Below are 16,071 nucleotides of genomic sequence, written 5' to 3'. Positions count from 1 at the left end.
GATGTGGCTATAACATCTGTGTATGCAAGGGCCTTCCAGATGGAAACACCAATGAACTCCAGAGTACATGACATAAATGAACTCTATTTTGGGTTATAAAAACATGCAACGCAGTGCCTTCCTGGTTCAATCAAAAGCCTCTACACAATATGTCATTGAATGTCATGAATACAGGGAGATCTGAGCGTGACTTAAAACACCAAGGAGGTTGGAAGGAATAATATCAGTTTACGCAACAGGGAATTTTAACATCTAATATATGGAGGCATCTCCTGCCTTCCCACTTTCATGATCTACTTACTGCAAGCTTGGTAAGATGTATTCCTGGAGATATCTCAGGGATTTTTTTTCTGTTTCTTTTTTTAATAGCAAGTGTTATGTTGATCTGTTAAGTGTCATGCCACTGCCACTGACTGGATGAAATACCATATGGGCAGTTCATGGGTTTACTGGTTCCACCTGCTGGCTGAACTGGAGGTGATGACCTGTCAGTCAAGGGGAGTTGAATGAGTAATCTTAAGAGATTTTATTAATAACTATTGTATGAGGTATGGGGATAGTGTCTTGACTTCATGCTACACACTTTCTGTCTCGTTTTTTATTACTTTTTATTTAATTAAATTCAATTTAAAAATGCAATTTCTTAAACAGGATGACAATGCCTAATCACAAGTGCATTTTTAGTGAGAGAAGGACAGCAACCCTTTTTGAAAATAGAAATATGAAGAAGTTAACCCAGTGATGTGCAAGCACTTTTGCCTGCTCATTGCTTCTGGAACTTGCCTTGGGGAGAAAGCCATCCCCCACTAAAGCTCACACAGATAACTGCACGTTCTCCCAGTCATGAAGACTGGGAGAACAATGACCCCTCACATTGGGAATATACCCCAAAAATTTCCCTAAAGAAGGAAAAGGATGGGGGTGGGAGGAACCCGGAGTTCAACTTAACTCTGGATACTGAAGCCCCCATGGATACCAAAGACAGGCTGAAGGAGAGAGGAGCAAATTGTTCTCATTAGTGTGGGTCGTAGGGTTGAGATTAGGGCTGAAGTTCAGGGGAGTGTCAGTATGGGATTCCAGTTAAAGCTGGATCCTGCAATGGCTGCAGGACTAGAAGAAAGCTTACATGAAGGCAAATGGTGTTTGCTAGGGATGACTAATGCCAGAATTAGTGTTGGAGTTACTGTTTGGATTTGGGATTTTTGGTGCTCTAGAGCTTAGTTCCTTGTTTGAATCTCAGCAGACTGAGTGCTGAGGTTTGACTCCTGCAGAAGTAAATTGTTTTTGATTGGTTTTGTTGGGAGTGGGGTATGATTAAGTCTAAGATAACAAAGTGTCTGAGATCCCATTTTCTGGAGTTTCATTTCTCACCCTGTCGTCAAAGCACATGGAGAAGATAAGCAGCTGGTTCTGTGGAGGTGAATGGTTTTTAAAGGTCTTTAAAGGTACCCTTTAGGTTTTTTGAAGATTCGTCTATTCAGGATACTGAAAGAGTGCATGGCTGCATTAACTGCCTTCTGATGGCCGCAAACCTTTATCCCTCATTTTTCTACCAAAGAGGTAAGAAGAGGTGTCTAAGGGAACATCATGGTGCTGTTACCCTTCTTTCTGCTCTAGGCAGTCATTGGTGGCTGCCAGAGGTTGTCTAGACTGCTAGTGACAAACTTGGGAAAGGAACAAATATTGAAATACATAAATACTGAATCACGGAAGGCTACAGTTTTTCTCCAAGATAAAACAGGGACAGGATATTAGTGCATGAATAGGTCCTACAGATGTCCATATTGTCATGCTTCTTGGCATGGTTTTGTTGTGTATTGATTAGTTGTCCCCTAGGCATGGTCTGGGCACAGTTCAGGAGCAGAACATGTAGCATGACCAGAAGCAGTTTGGATATGTCCATTCTTTTTGGGAAAGGGATTTAACTTTCGGGACAGGAGGCCTCTGAGTTCTACTTGGCCTCAGAGCCAGAGAAGATTCACTTGCCTGAATTATTTAGTAATACTGAGGAAGTAAAATTGACTAAGGGACAAACAAGCCAATAACTGGGTCTGAAGGGTCATTCTGAGGAACACCTTATGGGGGAGGGAATTCCTGCATCAATTGCAGAGATGCCACTCATCTGCAAATATTATTTTGTTTTCTCTTTTAAAAGCAGTGATGTTTTAAAGGATTTGTTTACAAGTAAATCCCTGCAATTTTCCTTGTTGTGGTCGATGGCAGGTCTATGATTGTGGGAAGTCAGCAGCACTTGCAGGTAGACTGCAAGAGATAACTATGCTGCATTGGTTTTCATGCAGCATTGCTGTACCAGAAATGGTTGATTACACAGGAGAAAGAAGCGCAGAGCAGTTGTTCAGTATTTAGATAATGCTAGTTGGAACATGATCCTGATTGCATGTGACTTAAAAGCAACCTCCTTTGCTTCCCAAAAGCCGAAATTCCACCCCTGAAAATATTACGGCTGCCTCCCACGGTAATCTTCTTTGTGATTTTTATAAGCTCAAGATTTTTTAGATACATCTAGTACTTCATCCATTTGGAAAGAGGTGACACTTCATCTTTCACTGAGATACTTCAGTCTCATTCTCATACCAAATCCATTTTCATTCCTGCTATATGAACCTGTAATACAGGTTATGCAATTAGGAGGAAAGTGTTTGCAGAAACTATAAGGAAAACCTGATAAATGAAATCCACTATACACTGTCAGTCATGCTGATGGTATTCCAATAAACACAAACATATTTTTGCATGCCCAGTTTTAAAGGTACAGAGTAAAATAATTTATGGCCAAAGTTGTTTTTCCTTCCTTGCAGCATTTATATATTTATAATACTGTGCACACCAGAAATATGTTAAGGGAGCATTACTGACATAGAGTAGAGTGCTAAAAAGGCAATGCTATAGTTAATGTCATAGTTATAATATTATAGTTAACAGGCTCTTTGTTCAGTAACTGGGTCTCTCTCTGTGAATGTGCTGTATACAGTCTTTATGCAATTAGGAGCACTTTTTAGGGCAAATGTTTGGTTTTAGGAAGGGAATTTGCTTTCAAGACAAATGCAGTGAGATTTATATCACATCTGTTATTATCTGAGTGGAGCTTTGTCTTGCAAAGGAGATTTGTCTTATAGAGTGCACAGTTTGGGCAGCCTTCAATTTAGGACTGGATGCAAAATACTTCTCTGAGTGTTGCCCTGTAATTTTTTCTGTTTTCCTTTTTTTTTTTTCCTCTGTATGCTATTTAAACCTTGCTTGGAAGACAAAATTGGTCATTTCCTTGTGGGAATTGTTATTCTGCTCTTTCACTGTAGTTGCTGAGTGCCTCAGAAATGTTAATGTATCGTTAGCATTTCTGAGGCGGTGATGTGATATCTCCACTTTATAAAGCAGAAGTGAAGGCTGGTGGTTGATACACGGGTCTGAGAGTGTTTGCTAATTTGGGGGCTGCATTCAGTGACCTGATTTCTTGGACTAATGCATTTGCCAGGATCAAGGATGTTCCCTGTTGTTGATTTTGTTGAGTGCTCAGGAGCACTCCAATCTGGACCTCAGGGTTTGAAATGAAGACCGAAAACATAAGGAAGACTCATTTAGTGACCAGCTGAGTCAAGATTTAGTGTAAATGGCTGCTCTAGCAGCACGTAAGAACTGTGAAGCAGAGGGTAGCATACAGTACTTTCTGACAGGATGACGCTCATTTCCAATTGTCTGGAGCCTTCTGATTCTCCTGTGCCTTTGAATATTTGTAACAAATGATGGAGCGCTCCACTGAGTGATGGTCTTTCTAGCTGCACTTCTGATCCTCAGGAAAGATACCTACTGACAAGTTAGGAAACAGATCATTTATTTAAAGAGGCTATTCAGAGAAAACAGTCCAAGATGTTTCAATTTTGACAGCCTGTCCAAGGTTTGCCTTGTTATTGTACAAAATAGAATAGCCTATATATACACATTAAAAAAGTGCCCTTATTTTGTTTTACAGTAGTCATCTGATGACAGTACCTAAGTCAGTCTCTTCTTTCAGCTTAATATGTACTTTTCTACCTGAAAGCTGCTCATCTTTGCACAAAACTGGTCGGTAGAGTCAGCCCAGTAACATTAGTTTACTACACTGGATGGTGTTGCTGAGAATGTAAAACTATCCCATTAGCCTGTTTGCAATATAAAATAGGCTTCTGCATTTTACAAGCTTGTGCAGTGTAGTAAGAATTTGGCAAGTGTAAAGGAAAAAGGTGTTAAGGAGAGCTGGCAGCTCCTTAAAGAAATGATATTAAGTGCAAACTCTTCCAGTAAGGAGGAAAGTTAAGGAAGTGCAGTGGAAGACCAGCATAGCTAAATTGCCAGCTCTTCATGGCTCCTGAGGAGAAATTGTTTTTTTACAGAGTGGAAAGTAGGTCAGATTTCCAAGAAAAAGGATAAAAAAATAGCATGTAGTGGCAATAAAATCAGAAGTATTGAGGCACAAAATGAAATTAAAGTATCCAGGTGTGTAATAGGTCGTAAGAATTGATTTTTTCATGTACATTAGTACCTCCTGGTAACTGGAGAAGTGTACACCTTCTGCCCACACCCACTAATCTTAGTGTGGTTTTTCTGGAGGACATTGCTGTACAATGCCTGAAATGTATTTTGGAACAGTCCATTGTTGGAAGGGAAGGGAGAAGCCCAGTGTGCCTTCTTTGCAGGAAGCATTCTGTACTTTTGTTAATGATTTAGATGAGGGTATGGAGTGCTCTAACATTTCATGTAGAAAGCTGGTAAGGATGAAAGATGCTATGGAAAAAAGGGCTAAAATTCAAGGTGGGCTTGATCAATTGAACAAATTGTCATAAAGGGAATGGTCATAGTTCAAAAGGACATGTTTTAATGTGACTCTTGGGAGTAACCAGCTTTAATGATAAAGGCTGGGAATAACTTCCTAGAGAGTGATCATTTGGACAGAAGTCTGAAAGTTGCAGGGAACCACAAACCAGTACATGAGTACAGTGTCATGCTGTGGTATGTAATATTCCAGGGTAAATAGAGAACTGCAGAATGTCTGGAGAAAAAACATCCATCCTTGCCTGGAGTACCATGTCAGGTCACAGGGACTGTTACCTTGAGAAAGAAGTAAATCAGCAAGACTATGCAGAGGAACAGTATCAACCCTGAACAGTCCTAGATAATATAACTGATAAGTATGTATTGAGTCAATTGGTGTTATGTGGGGTAGATGGCTGAAATATGCTTAATAGTTATTATAGCCTTCTGTATGTATGGGTTGCTGCAAAGATGGGGAGAGTAACCTGGTTTCTATGCCTGCGACAGCATAAAGACTAAAGTTCCGGCAAGAGAGAGAGATTGGGCTACCATGGTAAAAGTAGTACAGCACTGAAAGAGTTTGAGTGGGGAGGTTATTGAATCTCTGTTATTGGAGGTCTTCAGGAACAATTAGGAAACATCTTCTGATATAATATAAGATGTAATATTTTCTACTGTGGGGCTGGATGTCTCCTGATGCTTCTCCCAGGCAGAAGTGTGTTGTTTTCTGACTCGCTTTCTCTTTTGTCTTTTATATCTTTTTACTCCTTGGTGAATAGCACTGTTCTCTGGACAGGAATTTCTTAGATGGCGGGGGAGGTTAAAATTTAGTAAATTCACAGTAGTCATTTTGGTACTGAACTTCATGGGGCAGTGCTTTAAGCTACTATATTTGACCAACTGCTGCAGCTGTAAGAGTCACAGGCCGCAACTTCTTAGTGAGAGTGTTCCTTACCAACAGAGTAAGGACTGGGACTTGCTTTCTAATCAACATATTTTCTGAAGACTTTTAAAATGCATGTAACAATTTGACATACCAGCTGTCACCAGAAATTGTGTCCCCCACCAACACCGGCATGCGTTGGCACTCATGTCACAGGGAGAGGGAGTGTTGACAAGTCCTCTTGCTAGTCACCTTAGAGCGGGAAGAAGCCAGGCTTCAGTGAAAGCGATCTCAGGAGAACACCAGGAACATCAGAACCAGAGCAGTCTGAGAAAGGAGTTACTGGGTTGGTCCAGGACTTCTACAAGCCCAAGAGAAAATGAGTGCAGCAAAAGAGAAATTTTCTCTAGCCTCATCCATGTTTAGCTTGGTGTTTGGGACTGATTTGAACCTCTCTTCATGGGACAGCAGTGTGATACCATTCCTGAGCAATCTTCCCAAGTTCCAGAGTCTTGAGTAGCTGTAGTTGCATTTGTGTTAAAACTGAATTATGTTTTCTGTCGACTTAGAAGCCGAACTTGATTTCCAAGCCAATGCTTGATAGCATCCTTTGTCTTCGTGATGACAGATGGAAGTACGTGCGGAGCCTCCTGACCCCAGCCTTCAGCGATACCAAACTGAAAGAGGTAAGGTGTAGACATTGCTGCTTTCATAATTTAGAAGACTTGTGCAGGCATCTGCTTTATGTAGGTCCATATTAAGGATAGGTAAAACATGCTATGTTGTGCCACTTTATTTAGACCTGAAGAGCGCTGCGGCAGAGCTTCCATGCGGCATGGTTCAGATCATAGACTGGTGAAAATCAGAATAGCTCATCTGAGGATATGATCCTCTGTCTTCCTCTATATAAGTTAGTTTGTCCATGAAAGTGTAGCATACTCAAGAAGGACCCTTACCTCTTCTTCTCCCTTGCCCTGTTAGGAGTAAGCTTAGGTCCAGGTTATTGCTCCCAGTTGGAACATAGCTTTTCTTGATGTGCAGAGTCAGCAACTCTCATGTTAACACAGGAACTGCTGTCAGTTTGTTTTCATTTCTCCATCTCCTTCCCCTTCCCTCCTCCTTTTATTCTTTAATCCTTTCATATAATAAAATAAGTCACTGGAACAGAATGTCATTGCCAGATAAATACCTCTGACTGAAAATAAATGTCTCTGCGCTAACCTGCTGCTAATTTCCTATAAATGTATCAGCATTTGCTGAGCCATGGATACCCATTACCCAGTAAAAAAGTCCTGTGACACGATATCTCTTAATTAAATGTATATAAATGATTGACTGGTTAAAGTCTTCTCTCAAAGAAAAATACAAAATACAACCCCACAACAAAAAAAAATCACCTCTTCCTTTTTATGTTTTACTCTGAAAGGGAATCATGCTCACTCTGGTGCCCAGTCCTGGGTTGTAAAATTTTCCACTGGGCAAATGCTTGTGTTGTTTTGACATGCCGCTGTCGAAATCCACAGTAACATCTAAATGTGTCTGGCTCTCCCAGCTCTATAGACAGCGGTCGCTTAGCAACGCCGGCTGTCACCTCCTTATTATGGTAAATTCTAATTGGCTGCGAGCCTGGCGGAGATGCTGATTAATCACGACTGACAATGCCATTGGTTATACGCCCTGACATTTGCTCTGTCACCAACTCCATCACGAAATTTCAGCAAGGCGAGGGTGTTTAAATATGCAAGCGATTAGTTGCACATGGCATGGTGGCGAGAGGAGAGTTTTGCATTTTCCTAGCGGAAATTAATCTGTCTTACTGCAGGTCATCGGCTCTTTACTCGTGGACTAACAAAAGATTATGCCGCACTCCCCTCAATTTGTGGAGAGCAGCCTCTGCCGGCACCAGCCGGGCAGGCTTGGCTGAGGAGCACGGTGAGGGCAAGAGAGGGGAGCCTCAGGGATCCTGCTCTGGGGCTGGGCACGCGTGGCTTTGCAGGGTCTGGCCAATCAAACTGGGCTGGGAGGAGAAGTCATGGCGCTCCCTTTTGCATGGCTTGGTGGTGGAGCTGGAATGCAGGAATGTAGGAGGTAAAATGAAGGGCTGTCCAGTGCCTGGTAGCTGTCTTGCATGCAAAGATTGAGATCTTTAATTTTAGCCTGATAATCAGCTTTGCCCATGCTGCCTCTTTCAAGCTCTGTGGAAGGCATGTGTGCATGGGCTTAGGGTGACCTGGAAATTGTCACTTTCTCCTCCCATTCTACAGCAAGTGGGAAAAAGAGGACTGGGGCAGGTGTCTCTGAAAGGTTCAGTTTTGCTTTTCTCTCCCATGCCTTCACCAGAAGTCCGTCCATCCCTACACAGACAGACACTTGCAGCAAGCCCATGTGAGGTTAAGAACCACTGTTGAATGGATGTGCTCCTCACCCTTGCGTTTCATTTTCTACCCAAATACATTAGCAATCCTCGGATTTGAAGTTAATGCAACTTAAGTCCTTGCCCATGTGCTTTTCCTGCTGCTGCTTAATTTAGAAGCCATACCAACACTTCTCAAAGGAAATCAATGCTCATTAATTATGATCTCACTTTTTAACTCTCCCATATTTGGTACTCTCTCAGAACCTCTACAGCAGCATGGAAACAAAAATACCATGTTCTAGTATTGGCCATACTGCAGAGTATTCAGCATGATCTGCAAGACATCCTGTTTATAATAAACCCTTCCTCTCTACTTTGAGTTACAAACACAAATTTGGTACTAATTTATTGCATAAAAACCTAGATATGCTATTTTATACATGTCTATAAATAGTACTAGGACATTCCTTATTTCTTCTTCCAGGATATTAATTCCTCTGACAAAATCCCACACCAAAGTCTTCCACTCTGTTCACTCTGTCTGCCTTACCTTTGTTCTTCTATGAAACTCCCCAGTGGTGCTGGAGAGACTGCAGACCTCGTGAGTGTCTTTGGAGAGTGGCTCCCCTTGAGTGCTGCAGCCCCTAGTGCCACTCCATAGACTTGTCTGTCTGGATGCTGTGAGAGAACTGGGAGCTATTAGCCTGTGACAGAGCAATAAATGTTAACAACTCTTTGTGCTCCCCATAGCAATCACTTCAGATGAAAGATGCACTGGGGGACAGAGAGCTCAGCGTAGGTTCCTGATATCTCCATTTCAGAAACACAAGAAAGGACAGTTTCAAGGCTAGCAAGAGTGAGAAGTGAGAAGCCCCTTTGGCCTGGCTGCTGGAGGACAAGACCCAAGACAGAGATAATGTGTGTTGCTAAGATTTAACCTGCAGTGCTCCACAGAGGCACCTGCGGCTGTGGGCAGAGGCGAGCTTTGCCCTTGTCACTTCAAAGAAGTGGTGTAATGTCACTGAGGAGTTCACTGAGCTTGAGGAATTTCCCTGTAGTTTGGCAGATATCTCCAACAGTCAGCCAGCAAATGATGAAGAGTTGATTCCAGAAATTTTGGATTTTTCAAAGTTAAAGGAAATGAACTGAGGTTATAGAAGAGGTTATAGAGTTGTTGGATAGCAAATATAGTGATTTCTGTGTGTCTAGAGAGAGTTGTTTTTGTAACATTTTCCAGCAGTTTCTGACGTCTTCTCCAGCTTTCTCTCTGTCTTTTCTCAATTTCTTTAAAAGCTATGTACTGTTTCACTGTTGCTTTTATGGATTTCTGTGTGTTGTGTGTTCTCCCTTTTTAATTTTCTTTTTCTAACAAGCATTAGTAAAGGAATCCACTCCAGCTGAAGGAGGGTTTGGCTCTGGATATCATTAAATACAAATGCTATTGTGGTGCTGAGCATAGCATAAAGCAATAGACTTGTAAGCTTGATTCTGCAGTAAGATCGGGTAGCATCCCACGTGAGATGGCACTGGAGTTGGTAGCAGATCTAATAGTAAGCTCTTCCCAGTAAGACCCCCGAATGAACCTCATAGTGCCATTGCTGTGGGAGCACTAAGAATGAGAAATGAGAGACAGGAGGCAGGAAACCCAAGAAATGTCACTTCCAGCGCTGCCATTGACTGCCTGTGGATGACCTGACAGAAGCTACTTAAATTCTCTGCACATGAAACACCTTTATCTTTTAAGTGGGAACAATACCAATCACTGAAAGTTGGTCCAAGATGTAATTCAGGAGGAACTGTTGAATTATAATACTAGATGCTCTAAGTAACAGAAACATTTCCCAGTGTTCCTGTCATGCTCCCCTCAGCTGTTATGTATTGAAACAAGCTGACATGTTAGTGATCTTGCTGTACCAATCTTGATTCTCTATTTAGTATTTCTTAATTTGTTCCTCTTCTTTTTGCTGTGGTGCCTGTGATGATCCTGCAGTTCTGGACCCCTTGTCAGACTTGATAAATAGCTTTACTCTCTTTTACAGCCAACACCAGCAGAAAACCTATTGATTTTTATTTATTCTGATGGTGCTGCAGCAGTCTTGTCATCTCGTATCAGTGTGCCAGGGATCCTTTCCTCCATTAACAAACCATTTAAACAAAACAGAACACAAAAATTAAAGAAGAGAGCACAGCTTAATGTAGCATTGTCCTAAATAACCTGTGAAGTGGAGTTTGTGTTGAGGCATTTCTTTCAAACAAAGGGAGACACAAAGCAGAACTTGTAATAGCATGGCAGAGCAGTGCAGAAAAATCCTCCAGTGTCACTCTCAGGCATGTAGATCTTTCATGTCCCACTAGGACTAAGATCTGACAGTCCAACCATTAAGGTTTTCTTGATTTGCTGTTAGAATGTACATATTGGTCAAAGGCATTTTGGGAGTGTCTCTAGAAATTGCTGTTGTTGGTGGACAAAGCAAGTGTGCTCACCTGAGGAAAAGCATATCACTAATGTAAAAAGTGATACGTGAAATGTGCGTAATCTTGAGCCACAGGCCAATGTCTTGTTGAGTTGCTCATTGCGGTAAATTGTGCCCAGGAATAGCAGAGCTCCACTCTCAGGTGACGGAAACCAATCCTCTCACAAAACATCTTTCTGACACTTCTCTTTTTCTGGTTTTATTCAGGGACTTGAAATCTGGAGGAGAAGCAATTCTTGTGTTAGGGATGAATTCTTTTTCCTTCTCCTTCCTTTATATTTCATAACATTTGTGGGACTAGAGGCCCAACACGACTTCTGCTTGCTGTATGTGATCAGTACAGTCTCCAGTGCATCTGTCTACAGTGAATATGATCCAGCCTTCTAGTTTTCAGTTTGGATGCTAATAAGGAGAGTAATAATACTGATGAATACTGAGGACCACATCTAACTAGAGGAACGTGACTCTGATGCCTTTGAACAGTGCAAACATCCACATGCACTGTGCATACGCAGAATCAGAAGCTAATTGTTGATATGTGCCAAATAGCATATTGGCAGGATTTATACAGCAAAGCCCCTGGCATCATGAAAACCCTAACCCCAAATGCTCTTCTTTGGCAAAAAGAAAGAAATTTGGACTCTGGGCTACTCTTGCTATTAGATAACTGTCAGATCAAATATTTACAGGGACCATATTGTTTAGATTTTTCTTCATCCTGTTACTCTCAGCCAATCTGAACACAGAGCAGCTGGGGTTTGTTTACCCACCAAGATCTGAATCTCAGGCAGGTTATGCAGGTTTTATGTTCTGACTGGCAAATGAGAATGTATGGCAAGTCACTGATACCCAAGGCAGTGTAGATCAATGTGTCTGTTTTTGTGCCACTTTCCTACGCTTGGTATAGTTCACGTCCCCTGACACTACTTTATTTTTCTTGACAATTGGACAAAGATTTTGGGGTGTTATGAGACTTGAGAACGTTTCGGTCTGTGGTCTTTGTAGTTTGCTATATTGGACTAATTTATGTCCCCCAGGGGAATAAAAACCCGAACCCAACCTAGGATTTCAGAGTCGATATCCTCTGTAGCTTTCATATACAAATAATTGTCTTATTGTCATATCACGCTAACAGTAAATCAAATCCATGTCCCCCCCCTCCCTATTTTCCTGGTTAGATTTACTAATAAAAATATCTTGTGGCTAGGAATGAATTGCAACAGTATTTCCAAAGGCTGGTGGAACGTGCAAAGTGCAGAGGTGCTGTGGGATGCCCTGGCCAGACGTACGTCCCCCTGACGTCTCTGCCAGCTGTTGAAAAGTGATAGCAACCAGCTGGCTGGTTACAGATCTGGTGATGTGATGAGGAATAAAAGAGAAAATAAGGCAATAAAAGGAAAATCTGAAATGATCACCATCTGTTTCGGTAACATCATACCTGTTAAAAAATGGATTTTGATTTTGTTCTCCTTGGCTGGTTCAGTTCATTGGTGGGGCTGGACCTAGAGAGTATGAAGTATTTCACCTTCATTCAGTCTATTGAATAAAAATGTATTAATTTTGTTGAACCATTTGAGAAGAAGCTTGCTGCAGGGGACCTTCTTTGGAAAACCAAAAAGGGGAAGAAGACTGCCACATAATGTGGTGTGCACCTCCCAAAAGTGTAACAGCTGCTTTTACCGAGCACTAATCTGGTATCAGAGTTGTCTTGTGAGACTGTGGCAAAGCCCAAATCGACCTGGCTTTGCAATGCAATTTCTCTCATATAGACATGGGACCCTGAGAGCAGCTAGACACATTCTTGACTCAGACTTCTGCCTTTGGAAAACATATTGGATGCTCCCGCGTTGGCCTTTTGACTGCGTATAGTCTTGCCCATGTGTTAAGATGGCAGTGTGCCTGTGCACAAAGTGTTATGCCAGTTTCACAGAGGTAGAAGTGCCAAGCAAAATGGACTTGGCTGGGCAGGCTGCATAGCTCTCAGAGTGTGCTGTGAGGCTGCAGTAAGTCTTTTTTGATAACAGGAATGTCAGAGGAGTAGGATAAGTCTGTTCTCATGTTTGTTGACATCCGTATGCTGAAGGAGGTAGTTCAGGAAGGAAAGGCAAGCTTCTGTGTGTGCGTTGCTGATGCTTGGCATAGTTGTTGATGTAAGACTCTGGTATTAAGTTGTAGGCTGCTCTTGGTAGTCCATATGGGAAAGAGCCATAGAACATAGTTCCTTTTGGTTCACGGCTGGAACCGCATATTTGGTGTAATCAGGGAAGTGTCTGATTCCTCTCATACGTAGAAACTAAAGGGACAGAAAGAGAGACTTTATAAGGCCTTGATGTTTGCCAAGCTGTGGGTAAGTCTACCAGACCAGCATGTGTCAGTGACTGGAAAGAACCCTTAGATTAATAAATTCACATGAATGTCCATTTAATGGCATCACCACTTCAGAAAAGCCTTTCCTTGTGTACCAATAGCAGTTTGCCCTCAGCAGCTTGTAGTGGTATCTAGGGTGGTTTTCTAGTGTACATGTTAGGTCCCTCAAACTGAGAGACGGCAGGGTAGAAGTGCTGGGTCTCTGATGCCAATGCCTTTACAGGACTTTGGAAAACATTATTCCTTCTGCCCTGGAGCATATGCAACCTAAAAGTCCATATAGAGATCATGATAAATCATCGTTTGAAACAGGGAATGATTAAAAATAGAGGGGGATATTTTTGCCTGATAGCTCTCTGTGTATGTGGCCACAGTGGGGCAAGAACCATCAGTCAGGTAAGTGACACAGCCTCTTGTATTTAGGCCCAGAGCTGGAGAAGGGCATCCCTGTAATGTGTAGGTTTATTTTGAGCTGAAAGTGCCAATATTTCATTTCAACTGTGCATAAGTGCCTAACAACACCTGCAGAGGCACCTGAAAGCTCTATCCCATTTATCAGATCAAAATAATTTTAAATAATTATTTTTGTTTGGTTTTTTTTTTCTTAACATTTTATGTTTTTTCACAATTCAGTATGTTCCTTTCTAGATGACACCACTGATAAACCAGGCCTGTGACATCCTGCTGTGTAACTTGAAAGTCTACGCAGATTCTGGCAAAGCTTTTGATATCCAGAGGTATGTTCAGCATGCCAAAAATTAGTAGCAGGTTAAAAAAAAAAAAAGAAAAAAAGTCAATAGCAGCAGTTATTCTAAATTCACACTTACTGTATAAAAGATTTTCTTCCTCCCTCACTTTTAAAAGTGGAGATCATAGTTTAATAGAGGGTGTGTCTGATAAATGCCTTTTCTTCCTGGGGACAGCCATTGCATACTTGAAAAGTAATTTTAGTAAAGCATCTAATGTATTTCTGGCAGTTATTTAATGAAGTTTTAACAGCTGGAAGCACAAAGGAAGGCTGCATCAGTCCCTGTCCAGTCTGTTCTCTACAGGCTGCCAATAATGTACAAACACAAGAATTGATCTAGTATCAAATATATCTAGTCCTTCACCCTTTTGCTTTTTTTTATATATGAGGTTTTTTTGAGCACTTAATCATTCTCACCACATTCTTCATAACACCCTCTCACGGCACGCTATCTTTTTGTGAAATAATGGCATCAGTACTCCAGATGAAAATGCACCATTGATTTATAAAATGACATTTTAATATTTTCCATATTCTGCTTTCTCTCATTTGTTATGCATTTAATATCCTATTATCTTTTTTGTTGCTCTTTCATCAGAGGTCTTCACTGAACTGCTCACAACACTATCTAGTCCCTTCTCTGAGTAGATGCATTTCCTCTAAGACCCTGGGTGGTAGTTCAAATGCATCCTTTCTAACGGGCACTATTTTTGCTTCATTTTTCTTACACTTCATCTGCTGGGTTGGTCAGCACCCTCTGAAGTTCTTCATGATTTTCCCCAAACTGCAGCAGCATAAATAATATTGTTTCATCAGAAGAAATGGATATTTAGCCACAATTTATTAATCTTTTTTCAGGTACATGTGCACGTGCAAGTGTGTGTGCGCACAGAGATCGCTTTATTAAATGGCTGAAGAGATGCTATGAAACCTCAAGATACATTATACTAGCCTAGTGCTGGGATGAAAATTGACCTTTCCAGTCCTTCCAGTCTTTTCCCTTTTTCCATTTGTCCTTTGTCTTTGACTGGGCTTTTAGCTATTAATCCATTATAGGGTTTCACCTCTCAAGAGACACTTCGGAAGAGACCTTTTGAAAGTATAAATGAATGATGTTGACCATCTCAGAACATGATCTTCCAGTTGTTTTTTTACCATGCTACCATTTCAGCAGGTTTGACGTATTTATAAATGTGATTTTCGTTCTACTAGAGTTTCACAAAATTGCTGTGGGAGCTGGTTTTTTGGATGTAAAGACCCTAGCTGTAACCTCCTGTGACCTCAGTTGTCTTTAGCCATTTTGTGTTTTGCCAACAACTCGAGGTTTAGTTTTTAAGGGGTTTTTTTTCCGTACCTTTGAGAGGTAGATGATTGAGTCCTTCTGATATTATTGTTTTATAGGAATGCTCTCTCTTTTAACATTTTAACTTCTAATAATGCTTTTTTTTTTTGTGTGTGTGTGTGTAAGAGTTGAAGACCAAAAGAAGTTACTTAGCTTTGCAGTATTGTTGTTATCTTTCAAATCTGCTCTGGTGTGATCAAAATGACAGCTCACAAAGATCATATTTAGAAATACTGATTCACATAATATATGCAGGATATAATGGGCCTGACTCCTGTTCTTCTCTTCATACATGCTCACTCAGGTTAAAACACCAGAGATTGATATTAGCCTTTTGTAAGGATCGTGGAAGTACAGTCATTGCTTATTTTACCACAGATCAGAAGAATCAAATTCCAAGGATATTTTACATTCTTGGTCCACTTATCTCAAAACTTAATAGAGCTGCTAAAGCTCACTAGGAAAATAAAGATGGTAAGACAACTGGATAGATGGTCAGATATGCAGGGAGTGATTCAGTAAATTCTGAAGTTTCTAAATTGTGGTCCACAGACCTTTTGTAGTTCCCAAAGAACTGACTGCTCCTCTGCAGAGATACAGATTTCACATAGTGTCAGTTCCTCTTGGTTTTATCCACAGAGTTACATTACAAAGGAGGTATGAAGAAGAAGAAGGAAATCCTTAAGCACCTCTTGTGTCTGAGAGTTTAGACTGGACAGGTAGTAGGTGTGGTTTTTGCAGTTTAAAATGAGAAAGGAGTGATCTCATTTATTAGGATGCATACTAAGAAAATGCTCATGAATCTCTGACATGTTGCATTTGATTTCTAGATCATAATAAATTTAATTGTTTTTAATAAATTTTTAGTGGATTCGTTGAGCTATATGAAAATACATCGCATTGTAGGTGTAGAGAAGGTGATCATTATCAAGCATCAGCATTTTTCAGAATGATGGAAACATCTCTTGTTGGCAAAACTCAAATCTAAAACCAAAAGGAAACTCAGTGGCAAAAATTAATGCTATGTGATGTTCATAGAAGCAAGATAGTAATGGATATGTGACTTGTAGATAATTATTTATCATTCTTCAATTT

The 16,071-nt window shown here is 40.9% G+C and overlaps 1 protein-coding gene across 7 annotated transcripts in view; it reads left to right on the top strand.

Annotated features, from left to right (window-relative positions):
* The window catches only part of TBXAS1 (thromboxane A synthase 1), a 262,387-nt gene that overhangs the window by 155,287 nt on the left and 91,029 nt on the right, over positions 1-16,071 (top strand). For 6 of the 7 annotated variants that reach the window (XM_010410436.3, XM_019292584.3, XM_010410435.4 and 3 more), the window contains 2 exons: positions 6,259-6,375; positions 13,535-13,623. In XM_010410436.3, coding sequence (XP_010408738.3) covers positions 6,259-6,375; positions 13,535-13,623 — 206 coding nt within the window. The remainder of the gene's footprint in view (positions 1-6,258; positions 6,376-13,534; positions 13,624-16,071) is intronic. The other variant, XM_010410438.4, reaches the window with a different exon arrangement.

This window comes from Corvus cornix, chromosome 1A, assembly GCF_000738735.6.
Source record: "Corvus cornix cornix isolate S_Up_H32 chromosome 1A, ASM73873v5, whole genome shotgun sequence".
In the NCBI taxonomy this organism is placed as follows: Eukaryota; Metazoa; Chordata; class Aves; order Passeriformes; family Corvidae; genus Corvus; species Corvus cornix.
The sequence above is the reverse complement of the archived record's forward strand: the minus strand, read 5'-3'. Positions and strand labels throughout refer to the sequence as shown.